We start from the raw sequence: 26,230 nt of genomic DNA on the forward strand, positions 1-26,230 counted from the left end.
GTATTCATTGTTTGCATCAAATAACAGTGATGATAACAATTCATCATTATCTTCACAACAATCTTGTGAAGTGAGTACTCTCTGTAATCTATTTTAAAGGGAATGAAACAAAGAACTGAGAGTTGAAGAAATCTACCCAAGGACTCCAGCCAATGAACGGCAGAGATGGGGTCTGAATCCGGGCATTCTGGCCCCTGAACTCTGACTTAATGTATCGCTTCCTCCGCATGTGTTCCCCTCAGATAATAAGGCTGTGCCTGCCCCCCACCAGGGGTGGAAGTGGTTACTTCATTAGTGGTGATAGCTGTGTATGGCTCGGGCTCCCAACCATAGCTGGAGCCATGTGAGTCACCACTGAGAGTTCATATTACTACTGGATGGTAATTTTTCTAAAAGCACAGAACAGGGTTGAACTAATAAAGCCTAATGCCCTAAGGTCTCATTACCATAAGGAAAATGATTCATTGTAAGAAATCAGATTTAAGGAAACACAGTGTGTGGTAACAAGGTATCTTCCTCACTAAGTTCCCTCCATAAACACTTTATTTCTTAGCTAAGTTTGGTCCTTTCTAGACCAGAAGGTCAAGATGATGGCAAGTTTTATCAGGTGTTAAAGTAATACCTGTGGCCTTTTGAGAGCTCTAGATTTAAAAATGTGTGTGAACAAAATACACACCTTCTCTTTTGAACCTAAAACAGGTGTCTGTGTAAATCCTGCTCCTTTCTCCCAAAACACCCGCCATGAATTCTGCATTGTTCCAACAGGAAACTTAGCTGAATCCTGAGTGCTGGGTTTGCTTTTGTTGCCCAGCTGGCACCATATCTCAGCATTTCCCCACCCAACTCACCTTCCCAGGAAAACCCCTACTCACAAAACTCTTTTGATTTTTAACCTTCATGGCTAAGGTAGTTTCTGATTCCCAAAGCATGAAAGGAGATGCTACCCAGCCTGCGAGGCTCTTGAGGTCCCTAGAGGAGAAGGGCTGCTAGGATGAGAAAATGAACAGTCAAAGCTGGAGTCAGGTGGAGCCCTCTAGCTCCAGATGGGAGGAAAGGAACTGTCCCCTCACTGTAGGGGCATTTATTTATACACTTTGCAAATTAAGGTCATGTGCACCACTTATCCTAGCAACCCACTGTTCAGATTGTCTTGGGGCTAGGTGCTCTTTGTTTTCAAGGCAGCCAAGGCGCAGCCCTGCATCTGTGATCATTTCTAACTCCAGCAGTTCCCTATGAGGTGCATTATCTGGGAGCCTCTTCCTATGGTTGAGACAAACACAAGGTAGGAATAATACACTCCCAAACAGTTTGTTTGGGCAGTGATCAAACAAGCAAAATAACAAAAGCCACCACTTTTGTTTGTACGATCCCCATGATGTCTTTTGGCTGAGATATGAGCTCATTTAATGCAAGCTCTCAGTTGATGTTTATTTTCATGCTACTGTGGATTCATCCAAGTCCCCTCTGTTGGCTGCCTGAGAAGAAAAATCACAGATCTACAAAAACAGCAGCCACTGATTCGCTCTGATGACTCTAAGACTCTCAAAGTTGGATTTGACGTTGGAGATTCTTAGATGCTGCCCTTGGACAAAGGAGGGTGAAAGGATCCCACCAATCAAGTATCATGTAGGGATGCATAGAAACTCAGGCTCCCCTGTCATGCTGGAGAACTTTTCTACCAATCAAACATATAATGTTCCTTCAGCAAAGGAAAACCTCCCCTTCCAACCACATGCATAACTGACTGCCTGCGAATTTCTATTGACTGTCTCAATATCAGTAATTTGTAAAGAGACCCCACTGTTCCCCTTTCTCACCCACAGATCTGAGTTTTGCTGGTAGAGCTGCCATGGGTATACCACTCACCTTCCCAAGGCCACACATGGCCTTAAGCCTAAACTCTAAGCTAAACTTAAGGCAAGGTAGCAAAGGCACTTCTCCACAATAGTACACTTGTGTTCTTCACCAAAGCTAAGAGACACCCTTCTGGCTTGGCTTGGAGCCACCATGGGCAGGTTAGACACAGCTTATGCCTCAAGGATTTGATGAACCGACATCCAGACTAGGATGGAATGGGAAAGCTTGAGCACCATTAGTTCCCAAAGCCCCCAGCATGACTGTGGTTCAACTCCAGAATGGGAATAATTTCAAAATGTTTGTGGGGGGTTAAATGATACCCCCACCCACCCACCCAAAGACATGCCCATGTCCAAATCTCTGGGACTTGTGAATGTGACCTTATTCTTTGCAGATATAATTAAATTAAGAATTTTGAGATGAGGCCGTCCTAGATTATTATGTGGCTCTTAAATTCAAGAAGTGACTTCAAAAGAGACACACAGAAGAGAAAGCAATATAAAGATGAAGGCAGAGATTGGAGTGATACAGCCACAAGCCAAGGCAACTGAGGGATGCTACCTGGCACTAGAAAAGGTAAAAATATATCTTGCTCTAGGGCCTCCAGAGGGCACATGCCTCGTGGCCTCCTTGATCTGGGTTTTAGTTTCCAGAATGGTTTGAGAATATATTGCCATTGTTTTAAACCACCTGGTTGGCAGCAGCTCTAGGAAACATCTTCTAGTCATGTATTTCAAGGGCTACAATTCAGGGGCTTCCATGCAACAACCAGCAGACACTCTTCCTTTGCACAGTCATTCCCACCAAACAAGTGCTGTCATGCACAGGCTTCTGACTGCAGCCTGCAGGAGTCTGAAGGATGAAGCTCACATTGGCTCTGCTCTTTTGGTTTCCCTGAAGTACTGGAATGTCAGGGCTCCCCGTGATCTCACGAGCTAGCGGGAGGCAGGGTGCTGATAAAGCAGGACACAAGACTGCTGGGAGTCCCCGAGAGCTGCAGGAGAGCAGCTGGCCACAGCGGCTAATGGAGACGGTTTACGCGGCAGCTGGGGTAACCTGAGCCCAAGGCTTTCCTTCTGCCCTTTATCAGCCGTGTGAGCTGCTGGAGAGAAGTCACATGCTCACCAAATCATCTCTTCCTGGACCTCCTCGAAGACTACTTGTTCCAGCCACCCTTGCGTGTAGGTGGGGGCCACTGAGGTGGATATGGAGATGCCACACCCCGCTTCTAGGTTGACCGTCAATCCATAGCAGACTTTCCTGTTCCTCCCCTTCCTTGCCATCTCCAAAGCTGTGCGTTCTAATGACAATGCGAAAACACAGAAGCAGCCTGGATGCCTGAGCCGCCAAGCTATAATGTGAAAGTGAAATCAAACTTTGTTCGACTAAGCTCCTGGGGGCTTGGGACTCGTTACTATGGTAACACATTCCCAGGCCGAGGGATGAAGCTTGAGCCTGCTGAAAATTCCATCTTTTGAAAATTTTTAATTGTAATAACATAATGTTGTTGATCATAATATCTGTGGTGGTCAAGGCCATTTTCACTGTGAGAAACAAAGCCCCATTCATTCTGGCTAAATCAGCAAGGTGATTTGCTGGAGCAGGGCAAGGAGATCCCAAGAAACCCAGTATTCACTGCTTCCTATCCCACAGGACCCATCCCCCTCGGTTCTGCTGCTGTCATCTAATTCCCTGGGGTCTCTGTCTCTCTCCCACCCCTAAGTTCTTGGGGAAAAAATTCCAACTGGTTCAGCTGTGTCAAGCATATGCCTTTGCCCAATCAGTAACAGCCAGAGACCAGAGGCACAGAACATAAATGTGGCCTTGCGTTTTCCTCTTGTAAACAGGGTGTCTTTTTCTCTGAGATCGGATCACAGACTGAGCAGGCACCCTGGGATGTCAGCACGAGGGCTGAGGTCCTCAAAGGAGCATGCGTTGGGAGGATGCACAGAAAGCACATTAGTGTTTTCCCCACAAAGAATGGTGGCCCTGTGACACTGTAGATTTCCATCTCTAGACCTCTAAGAGCAAGGCTTTCTTTATTGTTCAGGGATTCATGGGTCCTGATCCATTTTGTCCCAGATCTGTAAGCATCTTTCATCAAGTCAGCTCCTAAATAGCTTCGCAGTCACCGATGTGTTAATGTCACCACAGTAGCTGAGGGGAGCTGTTCTCCCTTCCTCCGGGCTGTCACCATGGCTGCTCTATGAGTTTCCACTTTGATCTGGGCCTTGAAGGAACTCTGGCATTTGCTGAAAGGTCAGCAGCTGCAATTTCGGGCCATGTGAGTAACTTGAACTTCTAACATTTAAATGTAACTTCAAAAGCTTGTGACCATTACTGAGCCCGGCGTCTGCCGTGCTGGGTGGTGATGGGACAGGTCTCTCAGGCCCCTTTCCGGAGCAGTCTGACTGCTTATCCATGACCTTAGCCAATACTTCTCCCTCCGGACCTGAAAATGACCTGGGTGTCTTGCTCTTGGCACCCCCAGAGTGGTTGGCAGCCAGGGACCCCCAGCTCTTTGGTTTGCCTTTCTGTCTCCTTATAAATCTGTCGGGAACAGCTAGCTATGTTAATAAAATGCAAGAAAAAAGAAGCCTGAGATGACCATGAATGTGAAAATACACTCAGTACTGTATCTGGAATAATTAGAGGAATTATGTCAGCCACAGAGAAACCCATTTGACACCCATAAGGATGGCTGCTGGAAGAAAAAAAGAACAGCCATTGGCAGGAATTTGTAACACTGAGATCTTTGTTCACTACTGGCAGGAATGTAAAATGGTACAGAATGGTGTGGAAAATGATGTAGCTGCTCCTAGAGAAATTAAACAGAATCACCATTCACGCCAGCGATTCAGCTTCCAGGTGCATGTACCTCCAAGAACCACAGGCAGGGACTCAAACAGATGGTGACGTTTAACCGCTTATTCAAAACAGCCAGAAAGAAGCAGCAACACAAGTGTCCACTGCCAGGTGAACGGATGGACAAACAGAGTGTGAGGCTTAAAGAGAGGAGAAATACTGACAGAGGCTGCTCACAGATGACCACCGGAGATACTCTGTTCAGCAACATAAGGGAATCACAGAAGAACAAATAATCTATGATCCCACCCGTGTGAAGGGCCCTAAATGGCCAAGTCCCCCCAGACAGGAGCTGGACTAGTGGGTCCAGGAGCAGGAAGCAGGGGGAATGGGAGTCTGTGTTCAGTGGGTACCAAACGTCAATTTTCGAAAGTGAAGTTAGGAAGATGGAGGATGCTGACAGCAGCAAGATGATGTAAAAGTGCTTAATGTCACGGAACAATGTGCTTAAAAATGGCTAAAACACAAAAAAGAATTGCTGGCAAGTGACATGAAATACACACAAAACATAGTGTTTAGTGTTAGATTGTAATTTCATTTCAGTTTAAATGGTTTTTTTTTTTCTTTCCTTCTTTCTGGTTTGTTTTCTTTGTTTTGTTTTGAGACAGAGTCTCAATCTGCAAGTCAGGCTGGCCTTGAACTCACTATGTAATCCAGGCTGGCCTCAAACTCAAAGCAATTCTCCTGCCTCAGCCTCCCAAGTGCTGGGATTACAGGTGTGGGCCACCACGCCCAGCACAAATTTATTTAAGTCTATTATATTTTAATAAATGTGATCAGAACAAACATAAGAGGAAAATTGCTATAGAAAGTTTGATTTTTTTCTGCTTAACTCCTAGTAAGCCAATATGATATGAAATGCAAAGCCTACTTTGCATTTTGTTTTACTGTCAAAGTGACTTTTAAAATGTACAGTTCTGGGCTGGGGATTTAGCTCAGCGGCACAAGCTCTTGCCTTGCACACGCATAATTGTGAGTTTGATCCCTGGTACCACACACACACACAAAAGGTATGGTTATATGAGTTTTAATACAGCATGCAGATTTAAGTAGCCACATCCAAAATCAGAATACAGAACAGCCCACGTTCTGTTGAAATCTCCCCATCCTAGCCATCTCCACAGCCTTGCCTCTCAGCAACATGAAGTTATTCTCTCACCATGAGCTGATCTTTCCGAGAATAGTATGTACCAGAAATCCTATAACAGATCATGTTTGGAAATGGGTTTCTTTCACTCAGTGAAATTCATGTAGCAATCCTTGTTCCTTTTCACTGCTGAAAGATATCTGTCCATGGTTTTACCAACTTGTGCCCCGTTCACTGATGAGGAACATTTAGTTGTTTGCAGTTTCTGACAACTGTAGGTAGAGCTGATGTCAATAAATATCCATGAGTGGATTTTTGCAAGGATATGCAATTTCTCTAGGGGGGCTGTGGCAGCACCCTTTGAGGAGCGCTGTAAGTCACCTGGAAACTCTCTTGCTCAGATGGTGTTAGATGGACCAGGAAACCTCCAAACCAGCCAACAGGCTGCTCTCTGCATCCTGCAGTCACCTCCTGGCTCCTATCTCAAAAATTCAACATTCTATGCCCCCAGGATGACAAGAAGGGGAACAAAAGCCAGCAGGCCCAGTTTGGGGTACCTAATGGGATCTTTGATGAGCTGAAAGTGCCCAACCAACTCAAGATCTGCAAGAAAAATAAAACCCTGCATGTATAAACTGCCATGAATTCTTTTACTACAGCTGACACCTTCTAGTTGTAATGTCAGAGGAGGGGTGGGCTCTCAAATTGAAGAGCAATGTGCAAAGTTTTAATTTTCTATGTATGCACATTACTGATAGGTGCATGAAAACGTGGAAAAGATTGATGGCAAAGTATTATTTTAACCCTCATGAGTGCTCTAGAAGGTAATGCTTTCTTGTTATTTGCATTTATGGGCAAAGAAACATCCTGCAAGGGTTATGGCAACTTTGCCACATTGTCAACAAACAGACAACTCGCTTGGGACTCTGATCCATCTCCGTCTGCTCCTAGAGAAATGCTCCGGCCACCGCACACAGACCAGCCTGTGTCTGGCCACCACGCATACCCTCGCTGCCTCTCACAGCAGCTGTTCTGGGGAGTCAGCCGGTGGGGAGGACTCCCTTTTGTTTTTTCACATGTACTCAGGCTTGATTTTAGTAAGCAAGTATTTGCATCACAAAATGCAAATCCAGAGATGTGCATGAACTAACACTGGCGCCAGAAACAACGCTGGGAAAATAATTTTGCTCTTCTAGCTTTGGCTAAGTGCTCTGGGTATCCAACCATTAATAAACACTTTCTGAAAATAAATTTACTTTGGCAGTAGCTTGGCTAAAGACACCCTGGGATTGCCATTATTTAATTACGTGACCTATGCCCCAGATAAGATACCTGCCAGCCTGTTGCATATAACCACCGGAGAGTCAGGTTCTGCGGTAGATACGAAGGAAGAATCTTTTCGTGTCCTTAAATAAGGGTATCTTAGGGATCATTTCCTATGAGCTGATCCTTCACTAAGGGGCTATGTCTCAGAATCTTTAAAGAGGGGTGCCCATGAAGTGAAAACATTATCTGTTTCTGGGCAACCTAGCTCTATTTGCAGCTTGCTCGGAGCACTCTGGCAGCTGCCACGACCAGCAGGCCAGGGAGACTTCCTGGAGGGCTTGTCCAGTTATTTCTGTCACGTGGGCAGGGGCCCTCTTCCTGTAAGGTCCTGGCACTGCCTGCACAGGTTTCTTATCAGCTTGCACCCTACAGAGCCAGATAAACAAGGGTTCCTGCTAGGAGAAAAGAAGGATTTGGAGAAATCACTGCCTCGCCAAGATGACAGACAGAAGCCCCTTTGAAACGGACATGCTCACCCTGACCCGCTACGTGATGGAAAAGGGGCGCCAGGCCAAAGGGACAGGGGAGCTGACCCAGCTGCTGAACTCCATGCTGACGGCCATCAAAGCCATCTCCTCCGCTGTGCGCAAGGCCGGCCTGGCCCACCTGTGAGTCCTGGGGACCCAGTGCAGAGCCCGGGCCCAGGCTGAGTCGGGCAGCTGCAGGTGCTTGGGCTGCAAACTGGGTCCAAAGCTTATTTACTTTTTTGTGCATTTCTAGTTTCTGGGGTGTGTGCTTTCATAAAGGAGCCTCGGACATGTTTCAAGGAAGGAACCAAATACTTTCAGACATGATATGGAGGGGGGAAAACCCATCTTCCCGGTTACCACTCTCTAATGATAACACATACAGCAGCTTGTGCATTAAAGTGCACACTAAATCCTCACACTTGCAGTCAGGTATACAGATTCCCACTGGAATCTCCAAGCAGTTCCTGCTGTCCTTCACAGATCGGAGCATTTGATTGTCATGCCTTTGCCAATGCATCAGGAGCTAGAAATCATTCTCAGAATAGAAGATCTCACCACAGAAAGGAGTCTTTGCAGGCTATGTTTTAAAATTGCTTCTGTGACTCTTCACGTTTATCTTCTGCTTGCTGTGCAGGAAGCCAGGAGGGGCTTGGCCTGGGGCCAGGTCGAGGAGCATGCTCACGCATTTGCCTTCTTTCCAAGCACAGAATGAGGATGAGTTCATGCTACAGCTGCCGATGCTCACAGCCAAGCACCAGCATAGATGTGTGATTAAAACAGACTTTCTTTGAGCTTGCATTTTCCTCGTAGTAATTCTATTGCTGAAGAAAAAGGGACCCACACTTTGGGGTGGGGAGGAAAAAGAACCCAACGTGAAGGGCTAGCAAAGCCCAATTATTTAAAAGAGTTATTCTTAGCAACGCTGTAAGGGGAAGGATTACATCACGAGATGTAATTACCATAAGATCATTACAGGTGTTATTTATATAAGGGCGCAGGACCCAGCAATGGGGCCCCGGTCAAAGATGCATTACACTCAGCTCTTCCCCTGTCCATTGGCAGCTGTGACACTGGCAACGATGGCCTGGCTTTACCTCCAAGGGCTTTCCTGAGTGTGTGGTGCAGGCACATGGCCCTGCCCCATTCCTGGAATTAGAGAGCATCACCTCCTCTCCTTGTGTATGGACACTGCCATATTTGGGTGGTTCCCTTGGTGACATCTCCGGGTTATTCGCCCACACTGGCAGGGGTTTCCTGTGCAGGGCTCCTGGCTGCTCAGCAGGGGCCTAAATTGGATTCTTACTCATCCACTGCAAAACTCTGTCTTTATGGTAGTCGAGTGTCAACAAGAACTGGTCCTAGGAAGTGGATAATTAAGATGATTGTCTAATTTGGCTCTTCCTACCGTGATCAATAGGCAATGATTTATCCCCTGAACTGTCGCCCCCTTTGTAACATGGAGAGAATAGTAATAGCCCCTAAGGAGCAGGGTTGTTTTCAAGGTTAGTAAGTCTGTGTGACTGACGATTTTTATAATGTCCGCCACAAAACAAATGCTCAGCTAATGCTCCGTTGTTATTATCATGATTCCTAGTCCAGATCTGGAGAAATTCGCTGTCTGAGTGATTGACCGCTAGGTGGCAGGCGCGGCCCTGGAAACCGTGCGTCAGAACGCCACCTTTTTTTTCCCTTTCGGGGTGCTAGCGCTCTAGAATTGCTTGAGAACGAAACCTCCTCTGTCCTGGAGCAGCCTTGCTTGTGCCTGAAGGACTCAGATTGTCACACATTCCTGCCACTGTCCAGGGGACCTCACCCCTATTGCTTTGCTTCCCTTTTTAGGAAGACATGTCCAGGCACGGGCTGGATAACTGCAGTTTTAAAGTTATTCAAAACCCCCATCGCCACTTTCTTACTGCGGAAAGAGGCGAGCGCTAGTTTGCCCACTCGCGGAAGCCTCTGCCTTTTAGTTGTCAGCGAGCTTTAGAGCTAGTTAGAAATGCTAAAAGATACTGTCCAGCGGGGAGGAAAACTTTCACGCCTGATCTAACTTGAAGCAAACTGTTGAGAAGTTACACGTCGTGCGTTTTTAGACTCTCCGGAAGCAGTACCGCCCAGGGGTGGAGGGAGGTGGCAGGGGGCGGACAGAGGGGTGGAGTTGGCAGTGATGGTGGAGGTGATGGTTTGCAAAGCAAGCAACGGGTCTGTTCATCAGTTCTGGCCATCCCAGGTCTTGGACATCCCAGCTCTGCATTCTCCAGCAGCAGGAAGCCTCAAGATTCCATAGCAAACAAGAGGACTGTGCTTGTGGTCCCTTCGAATACATTGCAAATGACCTGGTGTGTCCTAGTAGCTGCCGGAGTTTGCTTGCTTAGCTTTTTTCTTGAACCAGGAAGTGTAGTCTTGGAGGCCAGGCTAATCGGGGCTGTTTTCCAAGGCTGCTGGTCCATCGAATGAGATTTGCAATGATGGGGTAGGGTGGGGAGGGGTGGGGCAGAAGAGGGGAGACTGACAGGCGGGGGGGGGCGCCTCTGCCAGGTATCAGTGGTTGCATCTCCTCTCTGGCTTAGGTTAGGGCCACCGGGGGATTCCTAAAACAGGGAGGTGCAGGGAAATAACCCTCCATGCTTTCTTCATGATTCAGTGACCACAGTGCGGAGTGTGGACGGTGCCTTTTGGCACTGTGGAAACCCAGTGGTTAAGATACCATTTTTGCCCTCAGTAAGGGATTAACAGCAGGAAGACTGAGAACAGTGGAGGCCACCACAGGAGGGGTGACAGAGATGTCCCAATGTGAAGGAGGACCAGGAAGACTCCCAGAGGGGGTGAGGAGGGTGTGTCAGAGTGAGTGGGAAACTTTGCATGTAGGGGGAGACCAGGAATGAAAGGAAAAGGGGAGGACAGGTTACTGGGGGCAGCAGACCACAAGACATTTGTAGCCGGTGGGATGCCAGTAGTGCAGGCAGGATCGGACTGGGCCTCACTTCTGGAGGAGACGGGAGTGCTAAGACACAGCTGTCACCTGAACAGGATTGGGGGGGAATCCATGCTTCTATGTAGCTTCTGACAATAAATGCTAACTGGAAGTCAGGGAGAGAGAGAGAAATAAATGAGAGACACTGGGGGTCATGAGCTGCTACCGCAGAGGGCTGGCCAGCAACGGCCCCTCTGAGAAGCCATCTCTGAGTCCAGGTCCGCCTGGGTGGCAGGCACGTGGCTCTTCGAGGTTGGAAACACTGGTGATGCCTCTGAAAGCATGCACCTGGGGGTTCTGGAGGCCCAGATCGGCCGAAGGAGGTGGGAGAGCCAGAGGCTATGGCAGTGGGGTCACAGAGCTTCCACGGCACCTGACACCCGTTGTGGGGACAGCTTTGCCTCCACAGAGCTTTTAGGCGTGCTCTGCCTGGGATGGTAGTGAAGAAGCAGCTCCTCACTAAGGCTGTCCCCAGTTTCTTTCTTCATCTCCGTACCACCAAGCTACTGGAGGGCGGTCTTTGATTCAACCTCGCAGGCCTCTACCTGAGGCTAATCCACGGGGACTTGGAGTCCCAGTGCCTGGAGGCCACCGTTTAGGAGTCCTCCATGAAGACGCTGAGGTCCGCCTCCCAGCGCGGGACACAGGCTTGTATTTTAGTACGACTGATTTCTGTTTAACCCCGGGAAATAAAGGAAATATGACAGGGTCCCCGAGGTGTCAAGAATGCAAGGCTGGGAGTCACCTCTGCGAGGCATAGTGCACTTCCTGAGTCGCCGTGATTCGGAGACTTCGGGGATTGAAAGGAAAGGGGTTTGGGGGTCTTCGGCTCCCAGCCTTCTTTGCTGAAGTTAAAACCTCCTCAGTGACTTTATTCGGCCTTTTGTCCTTGCAGGTATGGAATTGCAGGAAGCGTGAACGTGACGGGAGATGAGGTGAAGAAACTGGACGTGCTGTCCAACGCGCTGGTGATCAACATGCTCCAGTCTTCCTACAGCACCTGCGTGCTGGTCTCCGAAGAGAATAAAGATGCCATTGTCACCCCCCAGGAGAGAAGGGTGCGTCCTCGGCGGGGCTGCGGAGCGCATCCTCACCGGTAGATGGTGCTGTGGAGCCGGGGAAATAGGGTTGCCTCGGTTGGGTTACCGGGATTTTCTTCTGTTTCTTAACATTTGTCTTCTGGAATCAAGAGCTTGCACGCTGCTTTAGTTGGAAATATTAGGCTGCCTAGTAAACGACGATTCCATAAGTCAGAGTTTTTACTAAGAGACCCTGTGGGTGGATGTTCATTTCATATACTAGTAATAGGTGTTGGCATCCCTGCGGGGGTTAGGTTTGTGGAGTTCTAATCCGCTATCATCTTCCCTGGTTGGCCTGAGCTACGCGGGTTTGCATGCCAGTCCTTGAAAGCACTTCGTGCCTGCCTCCCTGAAGGGGCTCTTGCTAATTTCTTTCCCTAACATTTCCCTCTTTCATTCTGTGTGTCTTTGCTTCTTAATTCTAAATAGGCTGCTCATTAAATATTACCAGTCTCTAACCCTCACCCTGCTGGGTTTGTTGTTGGTGGTGGTTTTTTTTTTTTTTTTTTTTTTTTTTTTTGAGCCCGGACTGCACCTTATTTATAAGTGTGCTTCCCCAGCTAGCAAGACTGTCCACTAGACTCTCAGCTCCACGAATCACCCCTGACTGCAAGCATTCTGCCCCAAACCACACCACCTTGGACATTGCCCAGCATCCGTTAATAGCATGAGTGCAGAAATGAATAGGTTAAGTTGGATTATTCATAGGGAGGTTGCAGGATTTCCAAGTGTATGGATCACCCCACCTTTCCCCTCTCCACATTAAGAAATAAAACTCACGTGAAGTCAGGAGGAAGTCGGGGGTGCTAATACGAGTGGAGGGAGAAACGAGTCCCCTTTTACTCAGTTTCATACCTGGCTTTAATTAGCCAGGAGACTTCAGTCCTTTTCACTAAGGTTCCCTCTGTGCCATGCCCATCAGAGGCCCATAAAAGGTAGCTGGGGTTTCCTTCCGTAGGCTGATGGCAGGAGCTGCCTGTGATGACAGGTGCCAAGCATGGGAACACAGGTCTCTCAGGACTCCACCCACCCTGCCTTCTGTTGTTCATATCACAGGTGGGTTAGATGCGGCAAAACCCGTGGGAGTATTATGCTCCTAATGTGCTGGTGTGTGAGTCTCAGAGGCTCTGGGAATATCCTGAAATTTACTTAAATTTGGAGTTGAGGTTTTTTGTTTTGTTTTGTTTTTTGGCAAAAATGTGCAAAATGGAAACCATCTGTCTGGTGCAGGGCCCTGAAAGAATCCTCCTAAACGTAACTGCCTCTGGTGAAACACCTGGAGGGGGGCTGGGCTCTGGATAGCAGCCTAAGGGCATCTTCACTTCTCACCTCTTCTGCAAGGAACCAGTTGCAGGCCTCAGTCTCTGTCATGCACATTCTTAGGAGCTGCTGGCCCTGGTGTAAGCGGGGATGGAAGGGCTGGAGCCAGAGCCAAAGAGACCATTATGCGGAGGGGGAATAGGACCTCCAGCGCCCTTTGCAGGCGTCCACTAGGATTGGCTGGAGTCGTACAAGTCCTGTGTGCTGCCTCTCAGTGATGGTATTTTTGATAAGGATGTGGCCAAGACTCAGAATCTCAGTATCTCCTGGGAACTGAACCAGAGGCACATTACCAGTGAGCTGCATAGCCAGCCCTTTTTTATTTTGAGACTAAGTTGCTCAGTTGATCAGGCTGGGCTAAAACTTTCAATTCTCCCGCCTCGGCCTCTGGAGCAGAGAAGCTGGGGTGCTTGCACCCCAGGCATGCACCGCTGTGCCTGGCTCTCTGAATTTCCTTCTGAGGTAGAGTCGTCCTCCACATGCAGCCCTGACCTAGAACACCTGTGCTAACAGGGAGAGGAACTGACTGGTGGCTTTTTCCTCTGTGATACAGGGGAAGTACATTGTCTGCTTTGACCCACTGGATGGATCGTCCAATATTGACTGCTTGGCCTCCATTGGAACCATATTTGCCATCTACAGGAAGGTGAGTGGGCGGGGCCTCTTCACACTTCCTTCTGTGGGGGTCTCTGGAGGGAACCTGGGCTGAGAATGGAGTCTGGGGTCCTACTCTCTGCCCTCCCACCAACTAGACACGGCCCTGCAGGCTGACCTCTCTTGCTGCCTCAGTGGTAATTTATCCCCTGACTTCTTCCCTGTGTTCCTGGAGTGGAGGGAGAAACGAGTCCCACTTTACTCAGCGTTTCATACCAGGCTTTACCTGGCCAGGAGACTTTAGTCTTTTCACTAAGGTTCCCTCCGTGCCTTGCCCACATGGCAAAGTGAATGTCTTGGTGAAATACACATGCCACATATGGTGCCAGTTGCATACCCCTGTCTCAGATGCTTGGGACGAGATATGACTCAGTGGTCCAATTGTGGACTGTTTGCATATGATATGCATAGGGAGAAATCTTGAGGATGGGGCCCAAATCTGACCACAGAACTCTTTGTGTTTTTATATACACCTTCACACATGGCCTGAATGTAATTTTATTTAATATTTTTAGTGGTCCTGAGATTTGACTGTGACATGAGATCAAGGGTGAAATTTGTCGCACATTGCATTATATTAAACCCACAAAAAAGTTTCAGATTGGGGAGGACTTTAGTTTTCAAGTATTTGCATTAGGAATGTTTAACCGGTACCCGTGTCGGGCTCTAGGTGCATTCTCCATTTCTTTGTTGGGTGTTCCTTACTGTGTTCTTTTTCTGATGCTGCCCTGAGGTTTCACCATACATTTAGAAGCTTAATCTAACATCCACTCATTGTCCCCATCATATGAGTCAGTAGTCATCCAGACCTGCCTGGGTTATTTGCTTAGGCTCCCACACAGCCAAAATCAAATCAAAAGCCAGTCTAACTTCTTATCAAGGGGCTGGAGTGGGAGGTTTGCTTCCAGGCTTGTTTAGGCTGTCGGTAGAATTTAGTTCATTTTGTGGTAAAATCAAGGGCCCTTAGGCTGGGGATTTAGCTCAGTGGCATAAGCACCTGCCTTGCAAGCAAGTGGTCATGAGTTCAATCCCTGGTACCGTTTAAAAAAAAAAAATCAAGGGCCCTTGTTTCCTTGCTGGCCAATACCTGGAGTCTTTTACAGCTTCTAGGTACTGTTTATGTTCTTGGTTTGTGGCCTCTTCATTTTCAAAGCTGGTAACTCTGCTGGCCAGCCAACAGACTGACCCCTAGGCAGCCTGTATTTAACCAGGACAACCAAGTTGAGTGGAAAGTGCAGGAAACCTGAGTGGGATCTTGGGAGGGGCTCAAGGACCCCTCAAGCAACAGACGATGCTACTTAAGGGAAACTATCCAGAAAGTCTCCAGATGGCCTCAGCTGTGGCCTATCTTGCCCCCTGAGGTGTCTCCTCATTCTCAGTTCAACCATGTCCAGGCCACGCCACAGCCCTGCATGTATATTTAGCTTCAAAGCTCTCCAGCAATCTCTGTTGTAAATCCAGAACTCTAATGACATCTGCAAAATTCTTTTGCCACATAACAACACATTCATGGGTTCTGGATAATTGGAGTATCTTTCGGGGCCACTCTGCCTACTAGACAAAGCCAACAACAGAGAGATCTCATAGGTTGGGTTGTGACCATCTAGCATGACCAAAAACTTCACAGTCAACTACCCAATACAGACTATACCATTTTCCCCCTGGCTCAGAAATCAGCACTAGATACAATCAGGGTGTCGGGGCTTTGCCCTTAGGGTTCTGAAGCAGGAGATCCAGAGTGCTTGAGTGTCTCGTGGGTGCTTTGAGCTGGTAACCTGGTGAAGACCCAGGTTAGTTCTAGAGCTCCTCTCCAAAGACACACTCTATAGGATTAGGTGTGGCCGTGTGGCCTGCTGTGTAGTCTGTGGCTATTCATAACTGCTGTAGACATGTGTGGTTGGTTATTTTCTAAAAGGGAAGCAGTAAAACTTGAATTTTAGGAAGAACTTGTCAAAAGCTTAGCAGAAAACACACCTGAGCAGAAGTATGTGAATTAGCCCAAGCTCACTGTCAGGGAAGCAAAGGGTTTTTTTTAATTTTGTTTTGTTTTGGCTGGTGATCTCTCTTTCTCCTTTCTCCTCCCACTCCTTGGGAGGACAGAAAAGGAGACTCCGCAGAGGAAGCAGACAGGATGATACAAGACACTGCTGTCTGACAGCACTGAAGGTCAAGTTTATGTTTCAAGGTTAAGCAAGACTGAGATAGATGAGATCCACAGCTTGGATCTAAAAGGAAAGAAGCAGAGAGCGTGGTATTTACGCCACTCTGAGAAAAGACACCCAGCAGTATCTTTGAATCCTGATTTTCTCATCCTGATTCTCTTGACGGCCGATCCAGAGTCAGGCTCTGCTCCCCCCCGCCCCATGCACTGTACTTTCAGCCTCGTTCAGCCTCAGGAGCCAGGTACACGGGCCACTGTCACTTCTTGACTGACAAACAGTAGAAGCACGAAGAAGGTAAGAAACTTAGCTAACTGTATCTAATCAGTAAATGGCTATGGTAGTCAGGGTTTGCAGAAAACAATTACATACAGAACACATAATTCACAGGATTATTTATGACCACCCAAGGCATTAAATACAAAGTTCAGGACATCTGTCCACACACTAAAGACCTAGAAAATCCAGCTGGGGCCTGGATTCCTAAGGCAACAACTTGCATGAGTTCAGCTGGAAACTTAGAGCCCACGACCATGACCCATGCAAGTCTATCCCACAAATCTGCACTGGGAAGGCCTTCAGCGGTGGAAGCTAGAAAGTCTATGCCAGCAGGGTGAAGGATCTGTGCCAGCAGGTTGAGGGTTCTGCATCAGAATCAAGAAGAGAGACTCAAAATAAGGACCAGGGCTGCCCTGAAAATCCCACAGCCATCCTCAGTGACACTGAGGTCCTGAGCTCCTCCAAGGATAACAGCCAAGTACGTATCAGGAAGCCAGCATGACAAGCTTCTCCTGGAGATTAAACAGTACATATCTTCCCCTCCAGAGACAGGAAGTTATGCTCAAAATAAAGGCCACAGCACCCCCAAAGTGAACCACAGCCCCTCTCAATGACAAGGTCCTGAGCTCCTCTGATGATAATAGCCAAGTCCATATCAGGGGAGTCAGCCTAACAAGCTCCCACAGGAGAACCAAGGACTCCAAGCAACAACACTTAGGAGAACCCATAACTCTTCTCTCTTCCACTCCAGATTTCCTTTCCATGCTGGCAGTAGTCCTCAGGGGGCCATCCACTCTTAGCACCACGCTGAGTCAGTTGAGCTGGTGTTTAAGTTGGCCATCAGTTACCAGTCCTCAACAACAGCCTCTAACTACATCAGCATGACTCCTGTCTTCTTAAAAGACTCATAGACTTGAAAACAAATAGATATTATTCACAGTATAGATTACTGAGACTTGAATTTAGGTAAACTTTAACACAGATTTCTCTCTTGAATTTTAAATAAAGCACAGGCTTTGAAAGCCAGCCCAATAATCATGGCTTGTCTCTGATAAGATTCTGCAAAAGAGTCAGACATAAGCCGTCTTTGAAAGTATGTTGGAGGTCTTCAAACAAGACACTGAGCATTTATCTCACCATATCTGGAAGCCAGGAGGTCAGAACATTGGCACTGGAACATTCTAATTCATAGGGCTTCTGAGTTGACATCCACAGAATGTTCTAGGCTTTATGGTGTTGAATGAGATGTTTACTCAGGCTGAGTTCTTCATTTGCACAACAGAAGCAATAGAGCTGTCTACCTCCAAGGGCTGCACTAAATCAGAGCTGATCTTGGTGTCAGTGGGAGCCTGGTTCATGACAATTAAGAGCATGGTTTAAGAATCTTAGAGCACTATCTTTGGCAGGATGCAGAAAAGATGTGCTTGGAAAATAACAAGAAAGCAATTCATGGAGAGCCATTGCAGTGACTCAGCCAGAACCCTCCACAAGCATGCCAGCTCGTTTGTTCTGGATGCATTTGCTGCGGTTTGAAACTGTGACAAGCCAGGCCTGTCATGCCCAAGCACAGTATCACTGAAATGACAGTTTTGCAAAAGAGGAAGAGTTGAACCATGAGGTGGCCCACAGATGGAGATTGCAGAGGTGGCGTCAAATACGCCTTCCTGGGGATGGATGGGCTTTGGGAAGACACAGGGGCTGAGGTTTGGGAAAAGGAGGTTAACAGCGACAGGTGAAGCAGGTTACATGTAGCAGTTTATTCAGGTTTTCCCTTTCTGGAAAGGCGTGTCCTTTGGTGGTCCCAGGAGCTCTGACTTCCCGATCTCTAGCTAAGGCTCTCTCCAGCTGGACAATAAGGTGCCACATTTTTCTGTTTCTGTCTTCCCTCTTGCAGACCACAGAGGATGAACCTTCAGAAAAGGATGCCCTGCAGCCTGGCCGAAACATCGTGGCTGCGGGCTATGCACTGTACGGCAGTGCGACCCTGGTAGCGCTTTCCACGGGACAAGGTGTGGACCTCTTCATGCTGGACCCGGTAGGTTCCAAAGACTGTGGCATCTGCACTGGTGCCCACCATGGGCTTCTGAGTTTCAGTCTCTGTCCTCTGGGGTAATTTCCTGGTAATTCCTCGTTCTTGTTTTTGGAGCTGGAGAGCTTAGTTTGGAGAGCCAACATCATCAATAAATAGGCTAAGGACACTGTCCAAATGGGGGCATTGGAGGGGGTGCCCCATAGCATCAGTTTTATCAGCTCACACCCTGTCCTAATGAGTTTCTTTTCTTTTAATTAGCTAATTTTATTTAAGCCAAGTGTGGGGCTCATCCCTTAATCCCAGCTCTCAGGAGGCTGAGGCAGCAAGATTGCCCTAAATCCGAGGTCAACCTGGGCTACATAATGAGCTCGAGGCCAGCCTGAACTGTGTAACAAAACCTTGCCTCAAAATCTTTATTTTGAATTTATACATAATCCATAAAATTGTACATAATAATGGCAGTATCATGCAATGATCTGTGTAATATTTTCATCAGGTTAAATAAATCTATTCCCACAAACATTATTTCTTTATGGTGAATACATTCAACTATTTAGTCTCATTTTGTTGTTGTTGTTATTGTTTTGAGACAGGCCTCACCATGTAATTCAGGCTGGCTTTGAACTCACTATGTAGCCCCGGCTGGCCTCAAACTCACAGAGATCCTCTTGCTTCAGCCTCCTAGTGCTGGGATAAAAGTTAAGTGCCACCACACTCAGTTTAGTCTAGCTTTTCAAAAAGAGTTTATTTTCCAGACATGCATTCATCCCAGGGCTTATGGGAATACCAGGATTCAAGAATCCCAAAGCCACCCATTTCCACTTTGGACTGTGGACACCTCAGTGCAGCGCCACCACTAGGACATTCTGTGTGACACAGAGGTCCTGTAATCTGCAGTATCCCCGACGGCTGCCACTGGCCTCAATGACTGTCAGACCCTGCAAATGTGGCCAGTGTGACCAAGCAATGGGATTTTTACATTTTGTTTCATTATAATTAATCTAAATAGTGTCCCCCTCGCCATGGTGCAGGATTTCCCCTGATACTTGCGTCTTTCCCAGTGATGAAAAGTGGTTCCTGTCAGGTGTTCTGCTTCTGGGGCAGAGTAGACTCTCAATAAAGCTTCTTCTCCATAATTTTCACAGGGACAGAATCAGAGGTAAAAAGAAAGAAGTACAATATCTGGGTAGATCAAAAACACGATTTCACTATCTTGTCTGAAGTAAGACATAATTACATGAAGGTGAGAAAGTTAAAAAGAAGTCTGAAACTTCGCGGCATGTGTACCATAGATATAGGACACATTTGAGGAAATACTTCTTAAATTATAGAATTTCTGTTAAGTATTCAATGCTTCTTCAATCATTTGTGAATTGCTTCACCAAATAATTTTGGAAAGCCAAATAGTTTTGGTCAAAGAGTTTTGTATTTACCTACTGGAAATCTCAGTATTTCAATTTAATTTAGATTTATAAATTTTTATTGAGCATCTACTCTGCCCCAAAAGCATAAGAATGTCTAATTTTCCATTTTAAGTCACGTGCTTAACCTTGGGTGAAAGGGACCCATGTGAGTGTCCCTGGACTGTCATCCAAGGGCAAGGGCTGCTCCTTAAAGGAAGCTGGGGTGCTTCTTAAGCAGTGAACCTCAATGCAGGGCAGCTCTAAATCAACAGATGTCCAGAGTACTAAATCTGATAACCAAAGATCATCAGTAACCTCCCTGCAGTAGAAGGAAGCTGAGTGTCTCTAGGGACAGAGGGTCTGTACTCCTGGGGGCATGTTCAGCATTGTGCTGAGAGGGAGTCAGGGTGCTTTATCATAGCTCTTGGACTTTCCTTGATGATTCCAAGGAGGATTTGAGGGACACAGGGTCTGCGCTGGATTGGATACTGTCTAGAAGTGGGTGCATCTAGTGATTAGTGTCCTAATCATTTCTTTCTGGGGCAAGGAGGTTCAAATGAAGGCAACAACTCATAGGTGAAGAAGCAGTGACCACTTACGCTAGGCAGGAGAGGAATGGCTGGATGTTTTTGCGGTGACGGAGAATACAAATGTCTATCTTGTTTCAGAAAGGGTCAGGGTGACTTTGTCTCTACACCCTGCATTAACTCTGAGTTCCTTGGCCATCTTCTTCTCAAACTATCATCTCGTGGACATTTCACATCGTAAAGTCTTCATTATGCATCCGCCCTGATTCTCCTCCTGGGGACCTTGCAGACATCAGCCTGCAAGGTGATACAGCATCTAGACCAGTCGCCTCCGCAGGGCCCGATGTCAGCAGAACCAGACAAAGGCATCCTGAGGGACATCCTGAAGATACTTGTCCACGGTGGCCATTTGGGGGCTGCTGGAGCGCTGGGCACAATTGTGTTCATCACTCTGAGGGTTCTTTTAGTTTCTGCCACCTGCTTCTTTCTGCTGTGTGAACACAGAATCTAATGGAAGGAACTTCTTGGCATCTCCAGATAGAACAGGTTGAAATACCAGGAACTTTCATGGGTCCCAAGACAGAATCGTTAAGATAAAATAACTGGACAACAAATGAATGGTTGGGGCTGGGGATTTAGCTCAGCAGCATAAGCCATAAGTGTCTGCCTTGCAAGCAGGCAGTCATGAGTTCAATCCCCGGTACCGATAAAAAGGAAAAAGACAAAAAAAAAAAAAAAAAAAGAATGGTCAAATTGCATCCCCACCCATCTCTTAACTTCTTTCTCTAATCGTTAATGACCTAAACCTTCCAGAAAGCACTGCGGCTGAATGAGAATCTAGAGATAAATACAGCTAGGTTTCTCAGAAATGAGAAGCCTTGCAGGTATTGGAAGGCTCACATCTTTCCTGGGATTTCGTTTTGTTTTGTTTTGTTGTTCTTTTGTTTGAGTTTTTGTTGTTGTTGTTTTGTTTTGAGATAGGATCTTGCTATTTAGTTCAAACTGGCCTTGCACTCACAGCAACCCTCCTGCCTCAGCCTCTGAGTGCTGGGATTACAGGCATGCACCACCACACCCTACTTCTTCAATTATTTTATACCTCCTGTCCCATTGCTCTCTAAGCTTCCTGTTCAGGCTGTTTTACAGCAGGGGTCTTTCAACCACACTGGGGGCAAGTTCCAGGGTGAACAGAGAGCCCCTGGGTCCTTCCTTCAGACCTACGTCCTCTCCCACCCTGCGATTGCTGCAGGGCGTGCTGCTGGCTTCTGTTTCCTGACATTGCTCTTCTTTCTGGTGTCTCTCCTCTTCTCTCTAGGCCCTTGGTGAATTTGTGCTGGTGGACAAAAATGTCAAGATTAAGAAGAAAGGAAAGATTTTCAGCCTCAATGAGGGCTATGCCAAGTATTTCGATGCAGCCACCACTGAATATGTGCAGAAGAAGAAATTCCCGGAGGTGAGTGAAGCAGCTTAGGCTGGTGGCGGGGAAGATGCTGTCTCAGGGGTCCCGTTCGGATGGTGACTTTGGGGGCCTTGATGAAAGAGGTGGCTGCCACTGTTTATGGCCTGGTCCATAGGAGTCTTTCTCACCAAATTCCAGGGGATGAGGCCAGAGAAGTTTGGGTGTCAGGTATTTTGTCCCAGTGATGAGACAGTGGCAAAAACAATAGATAGAAGCAATATCAAAAGCTAAGGGGTTAAAGATGGACAACTCTCAAATTTTTTATTGTCCCTCTTCTGTATTTTTCATCTCATCCTTTCATCTTCTTTCCTTGACCTATACATATACTCAAGTATTTCATAAAAAATCAAAAACAATAAGTACATATATATTTCTTCTTATATTTCAGTGTATTATTAAAATCATAGTCCTAATAATTAAAAGTAAACTAGAATAAGTTAAGAAAATTAAAAAGGGAAGTGGATACAGTGTGTAAAAACTCTAAGGAGAACTTCTCTACAGAATATAGGAGAAAGACGAGAGGCTGACAAGGGAGGTAGAAAAATGAGGGACTGGTGTATTATTATTTTTTAGTATCAAGTCTTGATCCATCATTTACTTTAGCTGATGTTGAAGCCTGTAAAGTTGCTTTTGCTAAAGTGCTTATTTTGAAATTTGCCTTGTCACCATTACTTGTTATTTATACCATGCTGTGTTCATCTGAGTTTTGTTATAAGGCAAAACACTGGATTGCTGCCCCGAGGATAAGTTAGACAAGTCATAGGTGAGTCCTGAACAAGGAAAAAATGGACCTTCCCGAGGAGCGGCTAAATCATGTATCGTGCTTTACCTATGACATCCTTCTCTGAGGAATCTCACGACCTTTCTCATTGTATCTCGGAACACATATTCCTTTCATTATGTGTGACTAATCAAACTGAGGCTTACAAAAAAAATGTTGTATTTTTAAACTGATTTCTAAAGGCATTTTAAAATGTTTCCAAGTATAAGGACTGCTTGTAGCAAGTGCAAAATTGTCATTGCTATTGATCAAAGAGGTCTGGTCCTTAGAAAGCTAAAAATACCGTGAACCTCAGCCAGCCAGTAAACTCAAAGTAGGTGCCACACAGCTGTGATTTGGGTAGACAGTCATCCCCAGGTAGCCAGGGGTGCTGGTTCCTGGGCCCCTTCCGGATATCAAAATCCTCAGATGCTTGAGTCCTTTTTATAAAATGATGTGGTAGACAACCTGCACACATGCTCTCCTATACTTTAAATGGTCTTCAGGTTACTTCTATACCTAATACAACATAATACTATGTACATAACTGTAATACTGCCTTGTTCAGAGGGTGACAATAAGAAAACCAGTTTATACATGCTCAGTGTGGACACCACTTTTATATTTTGATCCATGCTTGGCTGAATCTTCTGATTTGGAACACTGTGGTTATCAAGGGCTGGCTTTTAATTTTTTTTCATCAGCTGCTCTGCCTATTTTGCTGCAGGAAGCTGTCACTGTAGTCCTACACCTGACTGACTCAATCAGTGACCTGAGTTTGCAGGCCTTGCGATGGATGAAATGTTCAGTCCCATGCTTTTAGCGCATAAGTCAGTGGATGGAGATCAGATAGCCAGGAAGTGGAAAGGGCACCAACTGGACTTGTGCCCCAAGGTTGGTGTAGACTACTTGCTAAAGCCACTGGATCTCGTCTCTTCCCTTTCTTCCTTCCAGGATGGCAGTGCTCCCTATGGGGCCAGGTATGTGGGCTCCATGGTGGCAGATGTGCACCGCACCCTGGTCTATGGAGGGATCTTCCTGTACCCAGCCAACCAGAAGAGTCCCAAGGGCAAGGTAATTTGCTCTTTGTGCACCAGTGGTGGTCTCTTCATGAGCCAGCAGGAGTTGTATCTCCTCACGCCCTCTGGGTGGCAGCAGCCCTGCTCCTGGTCCTTGCATGTCTGCCAGAGGGCTAGGGAGGACAAACAAGCTCTGTTTCCCATTAGTGATCTTGAGGCTGTGGTTTGGAGAGAAGAAAGGCTGCTGTGACTGGGCCGTGGCTGTCACTGGCTGTCACTCCTCTGGCCTCATGCTCATCCTCTGCCACGCCTCTCCTGTATTCTTCTCCCACTTTATGAGGGCTGTGTCTAATTGTTCATAGCAGCACCCACTAGCTTGCAACCATTGAGCCCTTAGAGAATCTAATAAAACCTGTCAGCTACTTCCGAGAAAAAACATGCACATAAATGTAACTTTACATTCGCCTTTGGAGGTTTCACAGACACCCCGAGGTCCACTCAAGAATCCCTTAGAGTTCTCCAGAATAAAAATTTCTGCCCCAGAATAATTACTAGAAATGAGACTTGAGAGAAGATTTTGATACACAGGTTGGTGTAGGTTGGTGTATCAGACATCTCACAAGACAGTGTTTATTATAGTACATTATTGCACCATGTGTATTAATCTGTTGAACTAACAGTCACAGAAGTTTACAGAAGAGGTGCAGAAGGAAATAAAAGTACAGTGGAGTGCAACATGAGAACAAGGAAAAGACATGAAAATTCTTAAATTCTTGCCACACGCTTGGTTCTAACAGGAAGGACATCAAGACTCATTATGACTAATTATTTAAATGAGTCACAAAATACTGACAGATAGTTAAATAAATGCATCCTACAAGCTCATGCAATCTCATGCACATTCACTGCACCTTAACTGTTACACATACTGACCACACGTGGGCTCCTGTCCTCCATGTTTCAGCTCCCTTGGTCTCTGTGACATATGTGTGTGCATGCACACATGTATGTGTGTTTGCACTTACACATGGGCATGGACATAACTCCTCTGTGTGCTTGTCTCTATAAAGCCATGTAGATTTTAACTGGTGAAAAGGGCCAAGGTACCATGTAATCCTGGGCATTTTGCTATTAAGACCAGCTGCCTACAATGGGGGCCCCTGAGGGCAGAGCAAAAGTAAGTTGGCTCCAAAACGGATGCACTATGTTCCAACTCTGAGTTAGTTTTTTAAGTATCTGGTTCACAGGCTGCTTGGTTATAGTCTAAGACCAAATTTTCCCTGTCGTCAGCCCCTAGAGCAGAGAAAAAGGGAAGGAAAAAGCCAGGTTCTACAAACTGTCAAGATGAGGATCTCCATGGCCAGACTCTAAGACAATGTGCCCCCAGGGTTCCTCTGTGGATCATTCAGGGTAAAAACTGGCCTTCCCAAGTGCAGCCTGCACTTGGCTCCTCTCAAGGGAGGGCAGTCTAGGGAAACCTCCAGAGGCTAAACAAATCTCAGTGTGGTAACTGCCACGAAAAAGACAGGACAAGATAAGGGACAGGATTTCACCTAGTTAAGGGGCCCAAAGAAAAGCCTGCATATATCAGTAAACTGTTTAACCAAGCTACCACTTGAGATGTAAAGGCCATTCTATGCCATCCCAGCTCCTGTGGTTATCCCTAGAGATACCACCTCGCACTCTCAAGGTGACCTTATGATTCACCATGCTAGGCTACTTGCTGCTAGCTGGAGGGCCTCACACATCCTGGCTTCTAACTTGGTCTGCAGAATCAGTTTGCCTCCCTGATAAACCAAGAAATGGGTGTCTGGATCATGTATCTTCAAACCAACAGGCAAGTCTCCCTAGCACGAGGATGGCCAGGCAGGACTCATGTCCTCAGCCACCTGGCCAAAGGTACCCCCAGTGCATCTGGGCTCCTGCAGGGTGACATCTCAGGAAGCCCTTCACGCTCAGGATACAAAGATGCTCAGAAATTCAAACTCCTCCTCAGGGTGAGGGGCAGGGCACAGGCTGTCTGGCCACCCACACAGCTCATTCCCCGGCTGTTTCTCCGCAGCTCCGGCTCCTGTATGAGTGCAATCCTGTGGCCTACATCATTGAGCAGGCGGGAGGCACAGCAACCACAGGCACCCAGCCTGTCCTGGATGTGAAGCCCGAGAGCATTCACCAACGGGTCCCCCTTATTCTGGGGTCCCCAGATGATGTACAGGAGTATCTCACCTGTGTACAAAAACACCAGGCAGGCAGGTAATGAGTTTATCCTTGAAGAGAACTTTCTTCTCTTTGTCTTGCACCCTTTACCAAGGACCCTAAAGGCAGATAAATGGGGATGGTGGCGAGGAAGAATCAATGCAAAGCCACCAGGTTGCATGGAGAAGAGCAGCAACCAACTGCCAATGATAGAGTCAGAAGCCAGAGGAAACTCTGTGGTCTGTGTAAAAATAAAACCCTGCAGCTAAAAATTAAAACCAGTTTGCTTTGTCTTCTGTCATGAACAGTGGCAAACAGGGCTGTATTTCTAAATGTATCAACTTGGGGAGCCAGCAGCTATCCACTTGAGGGTAAAGTTATACAGATCAGTCGAGAATTTCTCCTGGGGCCGGGGTGAAGCAATTGCTTAGCCTGCGTGAGGCCATGGGGTTCAACCCCCAGCCCGCAAACAAACACAGTCTTAAAAATAAATAAATAATAAAACCAAAACGTCTTAAAATTTAATCTAAATATCTTATGAAATTCCTTCCTCATAGTTGATTCAATTTCTTAGACGTATTTTTGTGTCTTGTTTTGAATGAATTTTGAGTTAGAGATGCACTTACGACTATTAGGTTCTGGAGGTTTTGATTGAATATTTTCAGTACTTGGGTAATCAATAACTTGGAATGGAAAATGTGATTGCCTGTTGTCAAAAACAGATACTGAATGGAGTTAATATTTAAGAATCGGTGCCTACTTTTCTC

General features: G+C 46.7%; 1 protein-coding gene across 2 annotated transcripts; it reads left to right on the forward strand.

Moving 5' to 3' along the window:
* The first annotated feature begins 3,983 nt into the window (after nucleotides 1–3,983).
* LOC100732473 (fructose-1,6-bisphosphatase isozyme 2) lies at nucleotides 3,984–25,741 on the forward strand. Of its 2 annotated transcripts, none has more exons than XM_063227399.1 (7): nucleotides 3,984–4,141; nucleotides 11,472–11,634; nucleotides 13,529–13,621; nucleotides 17,962–18,102; nucleotides 21,345–21,482; nucleotides 23,203–23,322; nucleotides 25,330–25,741. In XM_063227399.1, coding segments are annotated over exons 1-7 (852 nt in total). In that variant the 5' UTR covers nucleotides 3,984–4,139; the 3' UTR covers nucleotides 25,525–25,741. The 2 variants fall into 2 exon arrangements, with proteins under 2 accessions (XP_063083469.1, XP_003468457.1); XM_003468409.5 differs by lacking the exon at nucleotides 3,984–4,141 and adding an exon at nucleotides 7,340–7,743.
* Nucleotides 25,742–26,230: the final 489 nt, after the last annotated feature.

Source organism: Cavia porcellus, unplaced genomic scaffold (genome assembly GCF_034190915.1).
Source record: "Cavia porcellus strain 051 isolate PalLab524CR breed Dunkin Hartley unplaced genomic scaffold, mCavPor4.1 scaffold_17, whole genome shotgun sequence".
Taxonomy (NCBI): Eukaryota; Metazoa; Chordata; class Mammalia; order Rodentia; family Caviidae; genus Cavia; species Cavia porcellus.